The following is a 20850-nucleotide window of genomic DNA, read 5'->3' as shown; positions in this document are numbered from 1 at the left end:
ATTAAATGATCTGCTGAACGGAATGAACAGTCTACTGAGTACACAGTATGGTTTGAGAGTAAATCGGAGAAAACGAAGGTAATGAGAAGTAGTAGAAATGAGAACAGCAAGAAACTTAACATCAGGATTGATGGTCACAAAGTCAATGAAGTTAAGGAATTCTACTACCTAGGCAGTAAAATAACTAATGATGGACGGAGCAAGGAGGACATCAAAAGCAGACTCGCTATGACAAAAAAGGCATTTCTGGCCAAGAGAAGTCTACTAGTATCAAATATTGGCCTTAATTTGAGGAAGAAATTTCTGAGGATGTACGTCTGGAGTACAGCATTGTATGGTAGTGAAACATGGACTGTGGGAAAACCGGAACAGAAGAGAATCGAAGCATTTGAGATGTGGTGCTATAGACGACTGTTGAAAATTAGGTGGACTGATAAGGTAAGGAATGAGGAGGTTCTACGCAGAATCGGAGCGGAAAGGAATATGTGGAAAACACTGATAAGGAGAAGTGACAGGATGATAGGACATCTGCTAAGACATGAGGGAATGACTTCCATGGTACTAGAGGGAGCTGTAGAGAGCAAAAACTGTAGAGGAAGACAGAGATTGGAATACGTCAAGCAAATAATTGAGGACGTAGGTTGCAAGTGCTACTCTGAGATGAAGAGGTTAGCACAGGAAAGGAATTCGTGGCGGGCCGCATCAAACCAGTAGACTGATGACCAAAAAAAAACTATTTTTCAAGGGATATTAGTTATTAAAATACCTATTGCCTATACTAAGGGTAATATATGAATTTCAATACAATCATTGTAATGTGAATTTCCCTACAGTCATTCTAACAATGTCTTCAAGTGAACAAAGGAAAATTCAGAATAGAATAATGACAACATTATGACAAGGATAGTTGTTACCATATAGCTGAGATAGACACAAGACTGCCAAACAAAGCTTTCTGCCCAACAAGTCTTCATCAGAACTACACACACACACACACACACACACACACACACACACACACACACACACACACACACACATTCAATGCAACTCACACACACTGGAAACTGTGATTATGTACTTGTGAGTTGCATTTGCACCAGTGTGTGTGTGTGTGTGTGTGTGTGTGTGTGTGTGTGTGTGTGTGAGTTGCATTTGTGTGAGTGTGTGTGTTGTCTATTCCAATGAAGGCATATTTGGCCAAAAGCTTCGTTTGACAGTCTTTTTGTTGTGCCTATCTGCAACTCAGCATCTCTGCTATATGGTGAGTAACAACTATCCTTTTCATAATGTTGTCAGTGTCTTCAAGTGTGTGTAGATAAGCAAATCAAACTGCATATTGCTGAAAATATACCTCAACAATATTGTTTCATAATATTTTTAGTAGCATAAATCATGGTCACATTTTGGGCTATGTAGCTGCTTACTGTTTACGACAGTAGTTGAGCTATGCACTTACAGACTATAAATGTTTACACAGGCCATAGTAGCACCTGGCATCACTCCCAGTTCTGTAATCCACAATCATGAACTAAATAAAAATAAATTATGACTTTATATCTAAGTAAGTGAACTTCTTTCAAAAGTTTAGTTCATTAACCACCTCTCCCATGACCCACTAAGATTTTGAAATATGGTATTGAATATCTTGTAAATGTAGGGTAAGGCAGTATCAATATGACAGACTGTATACTGATTACAATGGGATGGGGACTCCGCATTAGATACTAGAAACTGGTGATTCATAAAAAACTTTGTTGTCTCTCTTTAAAGTGCACTTCCCATCAGTATGACTTTTGTTACCAGAAGTTTGCAATTCCAAGTTTAATTACTAAAGGAATCAATTAAAATAAGCTTTACATGGCATTTAAATAATAATATTCTATTAATAATGTCACTAGTATTTAGCCATAATAACTTCAACACTCGGCAGGTTCAACTACTAGTAAAGGCTTCGAATACTGGTACAGCAATAGTACACATCTTCTTCTAAATCTAGAGCTGTACCTAAAATTTTGTTAAATGCTTTCTTTTAATCTTTATCTGACTGTTATTTACTAAACTGGGACAGTCAATCATCAGCGTTCCCATTACTACATCGGGAGAAGGAAAGTTTTACATACAAGTTAATGATGGTGATTTAAAATCAGGAAAGAAGACACAGTGAATGATCCTTGTAGAGATTGAGGCTGATGCAACCAAACAGTATTTTGCTTATTTCAAATTAAGCTTGAAAATGATTGCAGTCATTGTAGTGAAGTGAGGTGGCACAGGAGCAAGAAGAAAACATCTACAGAGAAATACAAAAACAGGTCTGTTTTGGCTATATGAACATGTTCTAATCCATGAGGACAGCACCAGAAGCCCTTTGATAACCATCCAAGTGTTCCTTGAGTATGTAACAAATGACCCACTTTCCTTACGAAAATGAACAATAAAGTAACTGCAAACTATACATATGGCACACTGTGCAACTATTTTATTACTGTTTCATCTACTTATTGTTAATTATCTGTTTGATTATTTATTGGTCATTCACTGAACTATGTAGTTCATTTATCTTGTGATTGATCTGTTAGGAAACTTTTTATTTTTATTGACATTTGCATAAATATGCATTGTATCTGTAGTAACACTGTTCACGTTTACATCGCACTTCACTTAGCATAGACCGGGACTGTGTCCTAGGCATGCCCGATGTTAACTGACTGGGCACGGCCCGTGCTGCCGGAGTTGTTCTTGTTGTTGTTGTTGTTGTTGTTGTTATGCCGGCAGAGGTCGCGTCCGAATTCTCGCGTGCCCTCTGGTGGACAGGACTCTACTTGCGGCAACTACCGTCCGTGACGCGCCGAGCCAATGTGCGCCTCCTGCGATCTTTCTGGTGGCTACTGCAGTATCCATCTTCGATTATTGTATTATATTTAATGCCATTTGTCCAAATTTATATTATTATTACTGTTGATATTATTTTGTGTTAACACTAACGACACCAATTGCATGTAAATATGCTCAAAGGTGGAATAAAACATTTATCAACCTTATCTCTCAGAAATATGGCTGGCCCATATTCATCAGCATATGATTTGCAGCAGTGTTGGTGGCACCATCACTGCAGTGACAAATTGCCATAAAATGTAGTCTATGCATACATATTTTTCCATGCCTGTGTCAGACCATTAGCTCCACTTTTTTTCTATCTGTTATTACCATTTCTACATTGATATAATGAATTCTAAGAACCTGCAACATTTCAACCTAAATTAGACCTCAGGCTATGCTGCAGATCAGTCCATTACCACAGCCAGTTTTTCTCCAGCCACATTCATTGGGTTCACCATATAAAAAAATGTAACCAATTTTATAGTCCATAAGAGCCAGATTAATAACAGTCAGTCTTGAGCTATTCACATTAAAGACAAAAAGTAATCCGTTTGCATCCTCTGCTGAAACAAGCAAGCAACTATAATATTAAAGTTTTGACATCCTTTCAGCAACTTTACCTTTATACAGATTGTAAGTTTGCCTGTTCCACCATCCTCAGCTGATAAGTACTGTAATATTAGTTTTATCTGTGGACTATTCAGATCTGTTGCACTGCCATTTGATTCCTTGCTGGTAATTGTTGAAACACTCTGCAACAATATTTTTCATAACATATTATTTGTAAATTTCGAGTCAATAGCAATGTAAGTGCTATTTAATTGTTCAAACATTTGCAAGTTTTCATACCAAATTTCTTAAATTCACCAAAACAGTCCTCTATCTACTATGAATAAAACTCACAGTACATAACTAACAGAAGAATCTGAAAACTTTATTTATGACTTACCATACTCCCAGAGGTGACATAACAGATATTCTGCGGTATTATTGCTTTTGAAAGAGGCATAAAGTAAACATTTACAATACAGTCTTAATTGCTGTATACAGTATTACAATAACAGAAGGACATATCAGGTATAAAGGATAGTTGGCAACATCCCCTTCTATGTGAACCCTACACATCTTGCATATGGGTATTGACCTCAAACTGGGAAAATAGCTAAAACAATAGTCAAGAATTCTCCTGAATCAAAACTCTTCATTTGCCATTGATAAATGGCAAGTACAAGTGAAAAAGACAAAGTATTCTTCGGGTGTGCTGCAGTATAATATCCATTTACAGTGAATTGTATGGTAACTTCCAGTCTTTAGTGATTGTAATAACCAAGCAAGAAGTCATAATATCTCAGACAGCATGCAGCAATGTGCTTTTTATTACTTTTTAGTTTTTGATAATGTTAATATCACCTGCAAGAATAAATTCTTCATCTAGTTCTTAATGATATTATGTAATGAAGTTGCAATGCAACCATTCAGAATTGTATCTGTAGCAGATTTACCAGGAAAGTATAATAGAACCCAATGTGATAACTCACACACTACCTAAACAGTTCTCTTTTTACAGGCACAATGAGAGAGGACAAAGTTGAAGGCTAAAAGACTAGAGTATCAGCACTGCGTTTTGTTGCCGATGTAAAAGTGTACTTACAGCATCACTTGCTCTTGCATTGCATCCTGCAGTTGGCGACTGTTTGCATGGTGAATGAAGGGAAGCAAACATGAGCAATGACAAGTTATACACTTAGACAAGATGGCAGAACCAAGGAGAAAATGGTATTCAGTAAATGTCATCACAATGATGAGTGCATGAAGTTACTTAGCAGCATAATGGAATATGTTGATACTGGCAAACCGAAAATTCCATAAAATTTAAATTGTACTCTTAGGTTCCTGCATAACCACAACCTCAGAAATTGGGACTTTTGAAAATAACCCAAAAAGCTTTCAAAAGGACCATTGGGATCAGTCTGTTGCCACAGCGAGTTTTCCTCCAGTCATATTCAGAGGCTTCACCAGCTCACATACAAACTGTAACACTTCAGCCTAAACTATACTTCGGGCTAAGCTACACTTCAGTCTGTTACTAAAACCAGTTTTCTTACATTCACATGCAGCTTTAGTTTCTTATCTCAGTGGATTTGAATTTCTTGTATACTGTGGGAAATAAACCACCTTTTATTTTAATACTTTATTTTATTAAAGGAAGAATGTAAATGTCATTTTGACACTATTGACTTTATTTGACTTTATTGTCTTCATCAACTTACAAATAACCTGCAACATTTCAACCTAAACTAGACCTCAGGCTACGCTACATATCACTTCATTACCACAGCTAGTTTTCCTCCAGCCACATTCATTGGGTTCACCATATAAAAAAAAGTAACCAATTTTATAGTCCGTAAGAGCCAGATTAATAACAGTCAGCTATTCACATTAAAGACAAAAGTAATCAGTTTGCATTCTCTGCTGAAACAAGTTGTTAGATTCAGCATTTCTCATTGGTTTCTGTGTACTATCACCCAATTGGTTACAATGAATGGAAATTAATTGCCAACAGCAGCAAGCAGTGGGAGAGCCGTCTACACCATAAGTGCACTTTAACTTTTCGGTAATTCACAGTTGCTGGATTCAGCTGGCAAAGAACACTGGCTGTTCTGCACATTATTCTTCCTTTAATAAAATAAAGTATTAAAATAAGAGTTGGCTGATTTGCCACAGAATACAAGAAATTCAAATCCACTGAGATAAGAAACTAAAGCTGCATGTGAAATTCCTTGGGCAAGACTCGCTATCAATGGTCGGCATAAAAGTGCAACTCGATCTTGTTATCAACCATCAGATTCATTCCAAAATGTAGCTGTAAACAACAGAAAAATACTCTGTTCACCAGTACTAAGGTCCAACAATCACACTTTCATTATTGGGGGATACTTTCTTTAATCATCCAACAAATGATTGGAAAAATTAGGTTTGTAAGAACAGACAAACAATATTTAAGTTACAAAAAAGGGCTGTATGAATCATAACTACAAGTAGCAATAGATCCCACTGCACGGAGTTATCCAAATCTTTGGGTACATTGACAGTTCCATGTGAATACATTTTGCAGACAGTAATATACATAAAATATCACATTCACCAGTTTCCGATAAACAGTTCCATACATGCACAAGAAACCAGACACAGACAACACTTACACCTCTACGGGAAAAACAAATCAAAAACTCATCAAAATAGCATGTTATATAATGGAATTAAGCTGTACAACAATCTTCCAAAAGGGATCAAAGACATAAGCAAAATAGATAACTTCAGGAAATCACTAAAAAAATCTCTCTTGGAAAAGTGCTTTTATACTGTCAAGGATTAGTTGGGTGATGTAAATATATAGATACACTATATGTAAAAATTATCAACTGTGTTAGTAAGTGGTTTAACAGTGTAGGCCTACCTTTATGTTACAATATTCATGAATTCTGATTGTGATAATTATAAATTTGTGTACCTATTGTATATACTTATGTCAACAACATACATACAATCCTGATTGTCTATAGATGGATAAATAAATAAACGTGGTGGGTAAGACAAGACATCCTGTGAAATAATACTAAATGCACTCTGTAAACTGCCTAGAGCAGTGCATTCATGATAGAAATATATTAATCCTAATGGCTACAAGAAGACCTGACATGTTTTGGATGTCCTCACTGAAATTGGGTTCAGTGAACATGAAGTAGGTTTAGCAACAATTATTACTAACGTACAAAGGGCTGCTAAAACAAATAGGAAGATTCATGTTTTCAGTAAGCGAGATAATGATAAAGTCGTGTCATACGTCAAAGAGGAGCTCAAAACATTTATTCTGGGCAGGAGCATGGAGAACAACAATAGCACAAGTTTAAAGGAATAATTGACCATGCAATAAACAGATATGTACCTAGTAGATCACACCACAATGAGAGGCATGGTAATCTGTCTTTGTAAAGAAACTTCTAAGGAAACAGACTACTGTATAATAGATGTAAAACAAAGTATAAGGCTTTGAATAGAGAGATGCTGGATAAAATGTGTTTGACTGTCAAGAGAGCACTATGTGAAGCCTTCAATGACCGCTGTGGCAGAATCTTGTCAAAAGATCTCCTGCAAAACCCAAGAAATTCTGGTCATATGTAAAGGCTATCAGAGGCACCAATGTTACATGTTGGGACACTCATTAATGACTGAACTGAAAGGAAAACTGAAGCAAAAACAGAAATGTTAAATTCCATTTCCAAATGGTCCTTCACTCTGGAAGATACAGAAATGTTGCTCTAATTAACTTCTTACACCACTGCAAAGATCAATGACATAGATGTTAGTGCAGGGGTACTGAGAAAAATTGAAACCACTAAAATGAAACCCTGTCAGGTTCCATACAGAATTTAAGGCTAAGTTAGCTCAAAATTCAACCATAATATAACATACATCCCTTCAACAAAAACATGAACTCGGTGATTGGAAGAAAGCACACTGATGTCCATCCATTATAGAATCTTATAATGTACTCTGAGCTCAAATATGAGGATATATCTCAAACAGAATGATTCCATGTCAATCAGCTTAAATTCTGAAAACAGTGATACTGTAATGTGAAATGTAACTTGAGCCTTTCTCTCATGATATCTGGAAGTCAAATGATGAAGTCAATCAGATGGATACAGTATTCTTGACTTCCAAAAAGCATTTGACTCAGAACTTAACCAATGTGTAGTAAGAAAACTGTGGTTATACGAGGAATGAACTAAATTTGTCTGGACCTCGTGGTCCAGTAGTTGGCATTATTCCTATAGATTGTGGGGTCCTGGGTTCGATTCCCAGCCGGGTTGGAGATTTTGTTTACCTGGGGATGGTGTATGTGTGTGTGTTGTCCTCATCATTTCATGTTATCTTCATCAACACAGAAGTGCTGTCAAAAAAGCCTTGGTATTTGTGTGTGTGTGTGTGTGTGTGTGTGTGTGTGTGTGTGTGTGAGAGAGAGAGAGAGAGAGAGAGAGAGAGAGAGAGAGAGAGAGAGAGAGAGAGAGAGGGAGGGAGAGAGAGAGAGAGAGAGAGAGAGAGAGGAAGGAAGGAAAGGAGGGAAGGATGGTCTTGATTGAAGATTTCATGCTAGGGAACATGCAGCATGTCATCTTGGATGGAGAGTCATTGAAAGATGTGGAAGTAACTTTGGGTGTTCCTCAGAGAAGTGTTTTGGGACCCTTGTTGTTCATGTTCTGTACTGATGACCTGAAAGACAATATTAATAGTTACCTCAGACTTATTGCAGATAATGCAGTTATCTATAATGGAGTTTTGTCTGAAAACAGCTGCACAAATATTAAATCAGATCTTGATATAAGTTCAGAATGCTGAAAATATCAGCACCTTGTTTTAAATGTACAGAAATGTAAAATTATGCAGTTCAAAAATTGAAAAACTAAAGTAAAACATAGTATCCCCCTGGCTATAATATCAGTTGTTAACAGTTAGAATCAGTCGACTTATACAAGTACCTGGGAGTAACAATTTGTGGTGGTATGACATGGAAGGATCACATATGCTCTACGATATACAACATAGGAGACAAATTTCATTTCGTTTACAAGAAACTGGGAATATGGAGTCCGCCTACAAAGCGGACAGCATACAAATCATTGGTGTGTCCTATATTAGAATACTGCTCAACTGTGTAGCGTCCATACCAGATGGAATCAGCAAATTGTATTGAACTTATATGTAGGAGAATGGCACCAAAAGCCTGCTTATAAAGTTTCAAGAACCAATACGATGTGAAGAGGTTAGAAATACTCTTCAGCCATCTGTTGCAGGCATCATGAGGACAAGATAATGGTAATTTATAACAATAATGTTTGTTAGTTTCTTCTCAACAATATTAGAGAAGAAAAGTTGCTACTCACCATATAGCGGAGACGCTGAGTCGCAATAGGCCCAACAAAAAGATTCACACAATTATAGCTTTGTCAACACTAGACACACACACACACACACACACACACACACACACACACACACACACACACACACACACACATACGCAAATGCAACTTGCACACACATCTGCAGTCTCAGACAACTGAACTAATGTTTGCGTTTGTGTGTGCGTGTGTGTGTGTGTGTGTGCATGTGCGTGTGTGAGCATGTGTGCATGTGTGTGTGTGTGTGTGTGTGTGTGTGTGTGTGTGTGTGTGTCTAGTGTTGACAGAGGCCTTAGTGGTTGAAAGATACAATTGTGTGAATCTTTTTGTTGTGCCTATTGTGACACAGCGTCTCCACTATATGGTGAGTAGCAACTTTCCTTCTCTAATATTGTTACATTCCATCCTAGATTTTCCATTGTTTGACTAGTTTCTTCTCATGTTGTCTGTGGGATTCATGGTATCAAATAAAAATTCTTCTCATTCCTCTGGGTTTTCTGGTTACAATACTTCACAGGTTAAGAAGTCATGTAAAAAGACATAATAAGAATTATGCAATAGCTTTCCACTTACAAAAGTCCTAGGTATGCTTATCAAACAGCTGAGCTGAGTCCATTTTGTTCTTATTGTGTGATTTTATGATGTTAGTTTTGGATCAAGTTGAACACCAAGAAATTTAGTGTGCCGTGTTGCCACTATCACACAGACATTTGCATAAAAGGTAAAAGGAATTAAATCTTTATGAAATGCAAGAAGATATAAATTTCTAAACATTGATTTACTTGCATTACAGGTATGTTGACATACAGTGGACTCACCCTGAATGAAGAAGATCTCTCAGTGCCCTCAGACATAGAGCTATATGTTGAGTCACGATGCTGCATCCGACCCAACAGTGAAATATCGCTAGATACAGCTGAAACTGACATAGAAAGAGCACAGAATTAGACCTCACATTAAAATGCAATTATTTCAAATTGCAACACCTAAAGTGAAATATTTAAGGACAGTAAATGTAGTGAGTATGATGTTCCACCGTGCTTCATCTTTGCACAACTAAATGGTTTCTTGTATTATTCTAAAGTTCATAGCTGTACTATTCTGTACTGTATTGTACTGTATGTGCAGTATGATGAGTTTTTTGTGTGTGATTTGTGTATTTAGGCACTACACTTGACAAAAAGTAAAACTGTTATCATGTGTGGGTGACAAAGGATATCTACTGACAATTTTGCATACTTTAGGTGTGATTCACGACTAACCAATAGATAAAACTTTATTGGTTTATGAACTGCAGGTTCTGTTTGTATATGATTGATATGAGTTTCTGTTTATTTGTCAGATAAAAAATGACAGTCCACTGACACAGTTGAAAGGAAATCAATAAATCTAGCGTTCAGTTATATCAGTTCCTTCCTTTTCTGGTCATCAGTCTTCTGATTGGTTTGATGTGGCCTGCCATGAATTCCTCTCCTGTACTAACTTCTTCATCTCAGAGTAGCACTTGCAACCTACATCCTCAATTACTTGCTGGATGTATTCCAATCTCTGTCTTCCTTTACAGGTTTGCCCTCTACACCTCCATCTAGTACCATTGAAGTCATTCCCTCCTGTCTTAACAGATGTCCTATCATCCTGTCCCTTCTCTTTATCAGTGTTTTCCACATATTCCTTTCCTCTCCAACTCTGAGCAGAACCTCCTCATTCCTTCCCTTATCAGGCCACCTAGTTTTCAACATTCGTCTGTAGCACCACATCTCAAATGCTTCAATTCTCTTGTGTTCCGGTTTTCCCACAGTCCATGTTTCACTACCATACAATGCTGATGTACATTCTCAGAAATTTCTTCCACAAATTAAGGCTGATAATTGATATTAGTAGACCTCTCTTGGCCAGAATGCCCTCTTTGTCACTGCTAGTCTGTTTTTGATATTGTCCTTGCTCCATCCACCTTGGTTATTTGACTGCTTAGGTAGCAGAATTCCTTAACTTCATCTACTTTGTGACCATCAATCCTGATGTTAAGTTTCTTGCCGTTCTCATTTCTACTACTTCTCATTACCTTTGTCTTCCATACATTTACTCTTACTCCATATTCTGTACCCATTAGACTGTTCATTCCATTCAACAGATCATGTAATTCTTCTTCACTTTCATTCAGGATAGCAATGTCATCAGCAAATCATATCATTGATATCCCTTCACCTTGAACTTTAATTCCACTCGTGAACCATTCTTTTATTTCCATAATTGCTTCCGCAATGTACAGATTGGACAGTAGGGGCAAAAGGCCCTTTTTAATATGAGCACTTCATTCTTGGTTGTCCACTCTTATTATTCCCTCTTGGATGTTGTCTCTGACCTGTCTCTCCCTATAGCCTACCCCTACTTTTCTCAGAATTTCGAACATCTTGCACTATTTTACATTGTCCAATGCTTTTCCCAGATCAGCAAATCCTATGAACGTGTCTTGATTCTTCTTTAGTCTTGCTTCCATTATTAACCGAAATGTCAGAATTGCCTCTCTCGTGCTTTTACCTTTCCTAAAGCCAAACTGATGGTCATCTAGCGTATCCTTAATTTTCTTTTCCATTCATCTGTATATTATTCTTGTAAGCAACTTGGATGCATGAGCTGTTAATCCGATTGTGTGGTAATTCTCGCACTTGTCAGTTCTTGCCATCTTTGGAATTGTGTGGATGATGTTTTTTGGAAAGTCAGATATCATATTGCGAGACTCATACATTCTACACACCAACATGAATAGTTGTTTTGTTGCTACTTCCTCCAACGATTTTAGAAATTCTGATGGAATGTTATCTATCCCTTTGGTCTTATTTGATCTTAAGTCCTCCAAAGCTCTTTTAAATTCTGATTCTAATAGTGAATCCCTTATTTCTTCTAAATTGATTCCTGTTTCTTCTTCTATCACATCAGACAAATCTTCCTTACTCAGAGATAAAAGAGGATCCAACTGGGGGAGATTAGGAGGGGCATTCCACTCATACCTCAGTATGAGAGGGACCTAGCTGTTGTGAGAATGAGGGAAACAAGTCACCGGTCTTGCAACACTTAAAGCTGAAACGTTTCTCCGCACACCTTGAGAATCTTGGAATTATGAGGATAATATCCACACAGCATGAGTGGCTCTAATGTGGCTGACTCAGTGATAAGTTATTTACACTACATTTTTCATGTGAAGAGAATAAAATTTCAAATAAACATATTTTGTTTAAATTTTAATAAGAACTGATTAACTGAGTTTTCTCATACTCTCACAAGAAATAAATCTTTGTTATCTGGGCAGAGTAGCTGAATGAAGATTTACTATCTACACTGTTGAAAAAAAAATTAGAATACCTTGAAAGGTTTCATCTGATGGCAGAATATGCCACCTGGGGGATGGTATGTGTTCTGATAATGGTTTCAAAATCAGCTACTAGCAGACTTGCGTACCAGAGCGTATCCACTGTCTACCTTTTAAAAGGGAATGACCATGGCCATTAGGATGAGTGTGGTGCACACTTGTAGAGCAAGTAAACAACATGCCATGGGGACATACTCATGCTTCCTACAGCCAACTTGGAAAGTCTGAGAGGAGACAAACTGTTACTCTTCAGTTGGTGGGATGGTCATTTCATAAAATTGCTACACTAGTTGGATGTGTCACATCAGTTGTGCAGTGATGCTGGCAATAGTGAATACATGAGCATTTTACACTTGTAGACAAGATTCTTGATGTCCATGCAGCACAGACGCCCACCAAGAATGTCGTATAGTAAGAGCACCAGCGGAAGATCGCACAACTTCCACAGCACTGATAACAGTAAATGTGACCCCACAAGTGCCAACCTGAGTTGTTGGAAACTCATTACTAACTGTGGGACTACAGGCATGCACACTTCAAGCTCATCTTCCACTCATGCCACAACATTGATGTGCACAGCTCGATTGGTGCTGTGAGAGGATCACCTGGAGGACGGAATAGTATGCCTTGATTTTCAGGGATGAAAGCAAATTTTACTTGTATGCAAGGTGGTGGTTGTTCACATGTACAGTGTAGATATGGCAAGCACTGTCTCTAACAGTTCATATCAGGCCTCATGGCCTGGGGTGTAATTAGCTACAATTTTCATTCACATTCAGTGTTTGTGGAGGGAACACTTACGAGTGCTCGATACATGCAGAATGTTGTTCGACCAGTTCTTCTGCCTTTCTTGCAGCAGGAAGGTGAATTGCTGTTCTAACAGGATAATACCTATCCACACACTGCCCTTGCTATTCAATGTGCTCGCAAGATGTGCAGCAGCTTCCCTGGTCACCACAGTCTCTGAACTTGTCTCCAAACAACAAGCATGTATGGGACATGTCAGGACGACAAGTGACTCATGTGGCTCATCAACCCACAACTCTTGCAGAGCTATGTAAACATATCAAGAAAGTGTAGAATAATGTATTCCAAGACAGTAATTGTCACCTTTGTGACTGACTGCATGCCAGATTCAGTGCCTGCATTTGCCTATGGAGGCTACACTGCATACTAATATGGGTGTTTCAGAATGGTTTCACACCTGATACCGCTTGAGCTATTGATCTGTAAATGTAATCATTCCATATATGTAAATGGATCACTTCTATAATAAATTTTGAATTAATTTTAATTCTCTCAATTGGTATTCTAATTTTTTTTTCTAGCCATGTATTACATTTGTTACTTACTGTTTTACCAAGTTAAAAGCATCAGTAATACACAACCAGTTTCATGTTAATTTTCTCTTATGAAAGCACTCTTGTGTAGAACTTACCATCAGCACGGCCAGTATCTTTTGAGGTGCGTACTATATGTGGCAATGAAGATACAGAGTCAGATGTATCAGACCCTGGAGCATCATTTAAATCATTGTCGATGATTTTGGCAGCAGTGAGCTTGACATTCCCTGGGATGGGGAGGTCACAGCTCTGCAGCAGCCTCTGCCTGCGCCTCTCTCGGCTCTCCTCTGCAAACACATTGTCAGCACTAAGCATAAGAATGAATATATTAGGACACAAATTGCATTTTACTGTGCACATATGAATGAGACACAGGTGGCGATGAGACAAAATGTCATTATTGCTAATAGAAATATGTAAAGTTCTTGCACAATTCTAGCTTTTGGAACAAATAGGTAAGTGCTTGTCATCTTGGGGTCTGAGTGACCTGCTGTTCCTTTTTAACTTCCACTGTCCTATCACTGAGGGAGGAACTATTAGTTCCATAGCCTAAGAGTGTGTAGCTCTTTTTATGTATGTTTATCAGCAGTTTTGTATCCTGAATGTAAGTAATGGCCAGAAATTCTATCTCATAATTTTGTAGATATCTTGAGAGAATTTTTCTTTTGATACATACAAAATTATCTGTAGTTTTCATCTGTTAGTTAATTCCCCCAAACATTTTTTCCCAATTAACTACATAGAATTCAAAAATTCAATTCATTGTGCTCTCTCTAAAAGTACAGAAATCCACAGTTAATGTTATACGGCTGATTAGCATCTGGTTTGCTGGGCTTCAATGTTTTGTATTACACCAGTTTTCAGTTAACAAAATAAATAGCAAATATTAAAATGAATAAGAGGTGTAATCTTGTTAATTAATATTTTACTGCTGATTATTTACTGATTCTGTGTATTTCTATACCTGTAATACCCTTCCTGTGAACTAATTGCAGCAGCAAGCAGAGTGGGCGTATGCATATTTTGCTACGACGATGTCACAGCAAAATTCCTTTTAAGCAGACACATCAGTTGCATTATTGGTATGAATATTCTGCTGTTTAGTGCTGTGTTGTGTTGAAGCATCAATCAGATTCCATGGATCACCCAGATATATTGGGTCATGTTCTGTCAACTTTACAACACAGGTGAATTTGTACATAGAGCTGTTAATAAATGTTTACTGATTTACAACATGTGCATAATCAACCATAGAGATAAAAAGATTGCAAGGTGTTTAAGAGAGCACTGTCATGTCTAACTACAGACATAACCTGAGCTGCTCTGTATTTTGTACTTATAAATATCCTTATGATCTCATTATCAAATGAATTAATAATCTCTGATGCAGAGGGTCTTGATTTCTTTAGGCTGTTAAAGTGTTTAAGCTACAAATTTCATCATGTACTCAATTTCCTGAGAGTACTTCAACTCATACAGTGTATGTAGGCCTGCCCAGGAGAGAAACCAGTCACACCATTGAGATCAGTTACATCTAGGCAGCGAGACAATATTTTAACCCTTTCTGATCCACTGTTGGCCTACGTCCTACTATACAATTTTCCACTACGGCTCTGATTTGAGATGATGTCTGACACGCCACATGGACCAACAGATCAGGCGCCATATTGCAGCAGGAGACCAACCTCAGAAGTCTGGGGAAGGCTGCCATGTTACAAGAAGCAAACTCTTCAATCAACTTTTTGCTCACTCGATTAGTAAACATTATGATGACAGCTTGAAACACTAAACTCTGTCCAAACAGGCCTTGGAAGGTCCAACAGTACAGATTGGCCACCATGACATCCTCAGCCCACAGGCGTCACTGGATATGGAGGGGCATGTGGTCAGCACACTGCTCTCCCAGCTGTCTGTCAGTTTACGAGACCGGAGCCACTACTTCTCAGTAACATCTCCTCAGTTTGCCTTGCAAGGACAGAGTGCAGTGTGTGTGTGTGTGTGTGTATGTGTGTATGTGTGCGTGTGTGTGGTTTGAGGTTTTCGGGCCCTAAACAGCATGGTCATCAGCGCCCAAATGCATAGAAACAGGAACACATGCGGTGAAGGGACGAAGACGGATAGTGAACAAAGAGAACGGCTAAAAGACACAGACCTGATGCAGTTCCAAATCCTCACATACAGAGGCAAAACAAGAGGACAAGAAACGCACTAAAAAAGGAAAGGAACTACAAGGAAAAGAGAACACAAATCGAAGTGAAACAAGTAGGTAATTGTGACTGGCGGACCTCTTACCTAAAACCTGGGTGAGCCAGTCACCCAGCAGCACATTAAAATCCTCTCCCTAAAATCCGAGACAACAAATTGGACAGGACACAAAACCATAAGACCTTAACCACAGTCGTTGCATCGTCTTGCAAAATAGAGGGCAAATCCGGTGGCAAGGAAACCTCCGCCCTCTGGTCAGAGAATAAAGGACAGTCAAATAAAATGTGGCGGACAGTAATCTGGACACCACAAGCACAGCAGATTGGGGGGGGGTCCTCCCACCGGAGTAAAAAACCATGTGTTAAGGGACTGTGCCCGATGCGAAGGCGAGTCAGGAGAACCTCATCCTGCCTGCATGACTGGTAGGACATAGGCCATGGCCGCATGGTGGCCTTGACGAGACGCAGCTTATTTTCACCAACTGCCAACCACTCCTCTTCCCATTGACGCATAACACGAAAACGCAAAAGGGAGATAACAGCATGGAGGGGGACGGCACATTCAACAACGTGAGGGAGGGAACATGCATCTTTGGCAGCCACATCCGCCAGTTCATTTCCCCTAATACCCACGTGCCCCGGCACCCAGCGGAAAGAAACCTCCTTCCCCTGCCGTTGCAGGTGGAGTAGGGCATCATGGATGTTCTGGACGACCGTATACACTGGGTACAAGTGTTACATGGTCATAGTATGGGAAGCCATCAGGAGGATTTCCGGGAAACGCAGCCAACTACCTGTCAAGGGATTGCTGCATCAGGGATGTCTCCTCGCGGCGCCGAGAGACATTGCCCAGACACTGGCCATGCATTTTGCGGAATCTACTGCCACTATTAACTGTGATCCAGATTTCTGCCGCTACCGCACTGCCATCGAGAGGGGTCACTTGGACTTCTCGTCTCCAAATTCTGAACCCTACAACTGCCCCTTCACAATGTCGGAACTGGATTTGGCGCTGTCTGTGGCTCATGATACTGCGCCAGGTGATGATCAAATCCGGTACAGCATGCTGCAGCACTTGTTGCTGCAATCCAAGGAAGTTCTCCTGAATTGTTTTAATATGATATGGTCATCCGGCACGTTCCCTGACTCGTGGAGGGAGGCGATTTTGATTCCCCTCCTCAAACCGGGGAAGGATCGAATGCATCCCAGTGGTTATTGGAGTATTGCTTTGACGAGCTGTGTCGGGAAGACATTGGGACGCATGGTCAACCGTCACCTGGTTTGGCTGCTCGAGACCAGGCAGCTACTTAGCCACTCTCAGTGTGGCTTTCGGAGATGTCGTTCAACTGTAGACAACTTGACCCTGCTTGAGGCGGCCATCCAGCAGGCCTTCCTACGTAACCAGCATTGTTTAGGTGTATTCTTTGACATTAATAAGGCGTATGACACTACTTGGCGCCACCTTATCCTCAATCAACTCCATCAGTGGGGCTTTCGTGGCCATCTCCCCATCTTCATTCGGTCCTTTGTTTCCCGCCGCCTCTTTCGATGTCGGGTTGGTAATGTGCTATCTGATTTGTACGTGCAGGAGAATGGAGTTCCTCAGGTTAGCGTTTTAAGTGTCACCCTCTTTGCCGTCGCCAATAACAGTATCACGTCCACTATCTGGAGTCTGGCCCAGTGCTCCTTGTTTGTGTACGATTTTGCTGTTTTCTGTTCTTCCTCCAGTCTTGTCACTGCTAGTCAGCAGCTGCAGCTTACGATAAAGCGATTCGAGGCATGGACTGCGAAGACGGGTTTTACCTTTTCTGCAGACAAATTTGTGTGTGTTCATTTTAATCGTTCTCGACGTGTTTTTACCTCCCCTGAATTGCGTCTGAGGGACACCATTCTTCCTTTTAGTGACACTGTGAGGTTCCTGGGCCTCACTTTTGATTCCAAGTTATCGTGGTTGCCGCACCTTAAAGACCTCAAGGTGCGGGCCCTGAAGGCACTGAATATTTTGAAGTGTCTGAGCCATCAGTCCTGGGGAGCAGATCGGGCGTGTCTGCTGCAGTTTTATAGGGCTTTCGTCCGGTCGGCAGAGTGCACCCCGCTTGCCAACAGCACTCAGAAGACCAGATGGTCACCCATCCAAGTCCTAGCCCAGCCTGACAGCACTTAACTTCGGTGATATGGCGGGACCCGGTGTTACCATTGTGTCAATGCCGTTGGTAACAGCTCGAAATCACAATAAAAACCATATCTCAGAGACAGTCATTCTCCTGCTCTGGCAATGTGAAAAGTTCTACTCCATTTGTAACTTCACTTGATACAGTTTCTCTCTGACCAGCCTCCGATTTATTGCATATTTCACCATTTATTCTGAGCAATTGCTACTGCTCTGGCAATGTGAAAAGTTCTACCGCCTTTGTAACATCGTTTGATACAGTTTCTCTCTGACCTGCATATTTCACCATTTATTGTAAGTGATTTTCCTCCTATTAACCGAAAAGTAACTACCAATTACCTGTGCAAGTTCAACCATGTTTTCCCACTCACTTAAGCGCTTTCACATCAGTTAAACATCTTCCATACGAAAATAGTAAAAGTCTGCCACTATAGTGGCTGGCACAAAAGTAGAGTTCTCAAGGTCATGGCCGCTGCAAGAGGCCAGAAGGGGCTGCGGGCTGTGATAAGCCTGCCTCTCGGCTTTGTTCCACGTAGGTACCGTTAACGGTGTGCTAGGTCAGAGCAGCTGAAAGCTCAGTCTTACCGTGCTATACTGAGTGTTAACATATGATCTCAGCATCCTACTGTCTTTAGAATGGTGCCTGGACGTGTGTTCAGTGGTGAACAACAATGCAGGCGCAAAGGCCTACTTGTAGTACTCCTCTGATCGGTGTGTGTAAAGGGCAGAAAGACATTAATAAGCAATCGAAAATTATCATATCAAACGTTCTCAAGCTTTTAACTGATCTGGCCGACAATGAAGAAGCGACGAATAACTTAAATTTTGCGCAAATTCATAAGCTTACTGTTAAAGTGTGTGGTGTCTCCAAGTCAACTGTAGGCTGTATTAGCAAATCTGTGCCATTGGCAGAATATCCAGACATGAATGAGTGTTTCGATTCTCCAAGAAAGGGATACGAACGTGAACGGAAATTAACCAACTTTGTCGATTTAACTAAGACCTCGTGCGTGCATAGAGCTGTTCTTGGATATTACGACAGAGGAGGGCATCGAACAGCTAAAAAAAAATACAGGCTGACCTCCGTGAAAAAATTTATTACTTGGGCTCAGAGACCTCCGTTCTTCGTCTTCTCCGCTCCCCTGGTTTCCAATTCAAGAAGTGTACTGATGGACGAAAATTCTTAATGGAACCCAGAGACATTGCAGCAGCAAGAGCGAAGTTTTTGCATACAATGCACTTCTTGCATGCTGAAGACACCAGGCCTGTAGTGTACTTGGATGAAACTTGGGTTTCACAGAACTACACCAATAAGTATGTATGGCACGACTCCAAAGGAAATGGTGGTTTGAAAGTGCCTACTGGTAGAGATGGCCGAGTAATCATCGCCCATTCTGGTTCATTAACCACAGGCTTCATACCAGTCGCCAAACTTGTTTTTCGTGGTTGAAAAAGTTCTTGCCAATCCGATTACCATTCAGAAATGAATGGAGAAGTTTTTAAGAATTGGTTTATTCGACTGTTGTCTGCGATGGAAGAAGGGTCAATCATCGTGATGGATAACCATTCAGATAGAAAAGCTGCCATGTTCAAATTGGCGCAAGGCGGATATTATGGAGTGGTTAAAGAGAAAGGCTGGTTGGTTTCGGGGGGTTGATGGGACCAGACTACAAAGGCCATCGGCCCCTTTTTCCACGACTTTGAAACACCCACAAGGAAGAAAAACAAGCAACGGAGATGACAAGGGACGACACAGAACAAGAAAGACATGGACAAAGACCAGAAACGAGGAATTAAAAACACACAGAATGTTACAGTGGCTGGCCGACCATGGAAATAAAAAAAGGAAAAGCCAACCACCAAGACACACACTAAAAACTCCAATAGAAAAACGTAGGCCAAAGGCCATACTCAACACAAAGAAGAGACAAACCCTCAGATCGAGAGATAAAAGCCCCTTGCTCCAATAAAACTCAAAACTAAGTCGGCCATTGCAGCGTCATCCACTAAAAGAGCAGGGAGGGTATCAGGCAGCGCAAACGTCTGCCTGAGTGCAGCTAAAAGCGGACAGTCCAACAAGAGGTGGACCACTGTCAACGCTGATTCACAGCAACATAGACGTGGGTTCTCACGGCGCAATAAATGACTGCGCGTCAGCCAGGTGTGGCCAATGACAGCCAGCAGAGAGCAACTGAGTCCTTGCGAGAGGCTTGCAAGGAGGAGCGCCACACCTGTAGTCTCCTTCATGACCCGACGTTTGTTGGGTAAAGGCATGGTGCGCCATTCATCACCGCAAGTACCAAGGACTTATTGCAGCAATACTGACTGGAGATCACATTCCAGTAGGCCAGTCTACAGGGCCGGTGCACTGATAGCCCGTTTGGCCAATGTGCCAATATCTTCATTACCTGGGACGCCAACATGACCCAGGGTCCACACAAAAACCACGGAGTGGCCACAACGAGCAAGCGTATGGATGGACTCCTGGATAGCCATCACCAGACGAGAGCGGGGAGAACACTGGTCGATAGCTCATAAACCGCTCAGGGAGTCACTACAGATAATGAACAACTCACCTGAGCAGGAGCGGATGTACTCTAGGGTGCGGGAGATGGCTACCAGCTGAGCAATGAACACACTGCAGCCATCCAGCAATGAGCGTTGTTCAGATTGTTTCCCAACAGAAAAAGCAAAACCGATTCGACCAGCAACCATTGAAGTGTTGATATAGACTACAGCAGAGCTGGGAAACGCAGCAAGGATAGAAAGAAAACATCGGCAGAGGGCCTCAGGAGGGCCTGAGTCTTTCGGGCCTTGTGCCAAATCAGCTGAAGGCAGGGGTTGGGCACACACAACAAAGGTATACGTATAAGTGCCCAGAAAAGAGGTAGGAAAGGGAAAAGCTCAGCCCCAGAGACAACAA

General features: G+C 40.4%; 1 protein-coding gene across 2 annotated transcripts in view; it reads right to left on the bottom strand.

The window, feature by feature from the left end:
- LOC126419261 (synaptotagmin-5-like) overlaps nt 1-20850 on the bottom strand; it is a 216470-nt gene that overhangs the window by 49886 nt on the left and 145734 nt on the right. For both annotated transcript variants that reach the window (XM_050086418.1, XM_050086419.1), the window contains exons 3-5: nt 13649-13840; nt 9662-9765; nt 3501-3632 (exon numbers count right to left, since the gene is read on the bottom strand). In XM_050086418.1, coding sequence (XP_049942375.1) covers nt 3501-3632; nt 9662-9765; nt 13649-13840 — 428 coding nt within the window. The remainder of the gene's footprint in view (nt 1-3500; nt 3633-9661; nt 9766-13648; nt 13841-20850) is intronic.

The sequence above is a fragment of the Schistocerca serialis genome, chromosome 9 (assembly GCF_023864345.2).
Source record: "Schistocerca serialis cubense isolate TAMUIC-IGC-003099 chromosome 9, iqSchSeri2.2, whole genome shotgun sequence".
Taxonomy (NCBI): Eukaryota; Metazoa; Arthropoda; class Insecta; order Orthoptera; family Acrididae; genus Schistocerca; species Schistocerca serialis.
The sequence above is the reverse complement of the archived record's forward strand: the minus strand, read 5'-3'. Positions and strand labels throughout refer to the sequence as shown.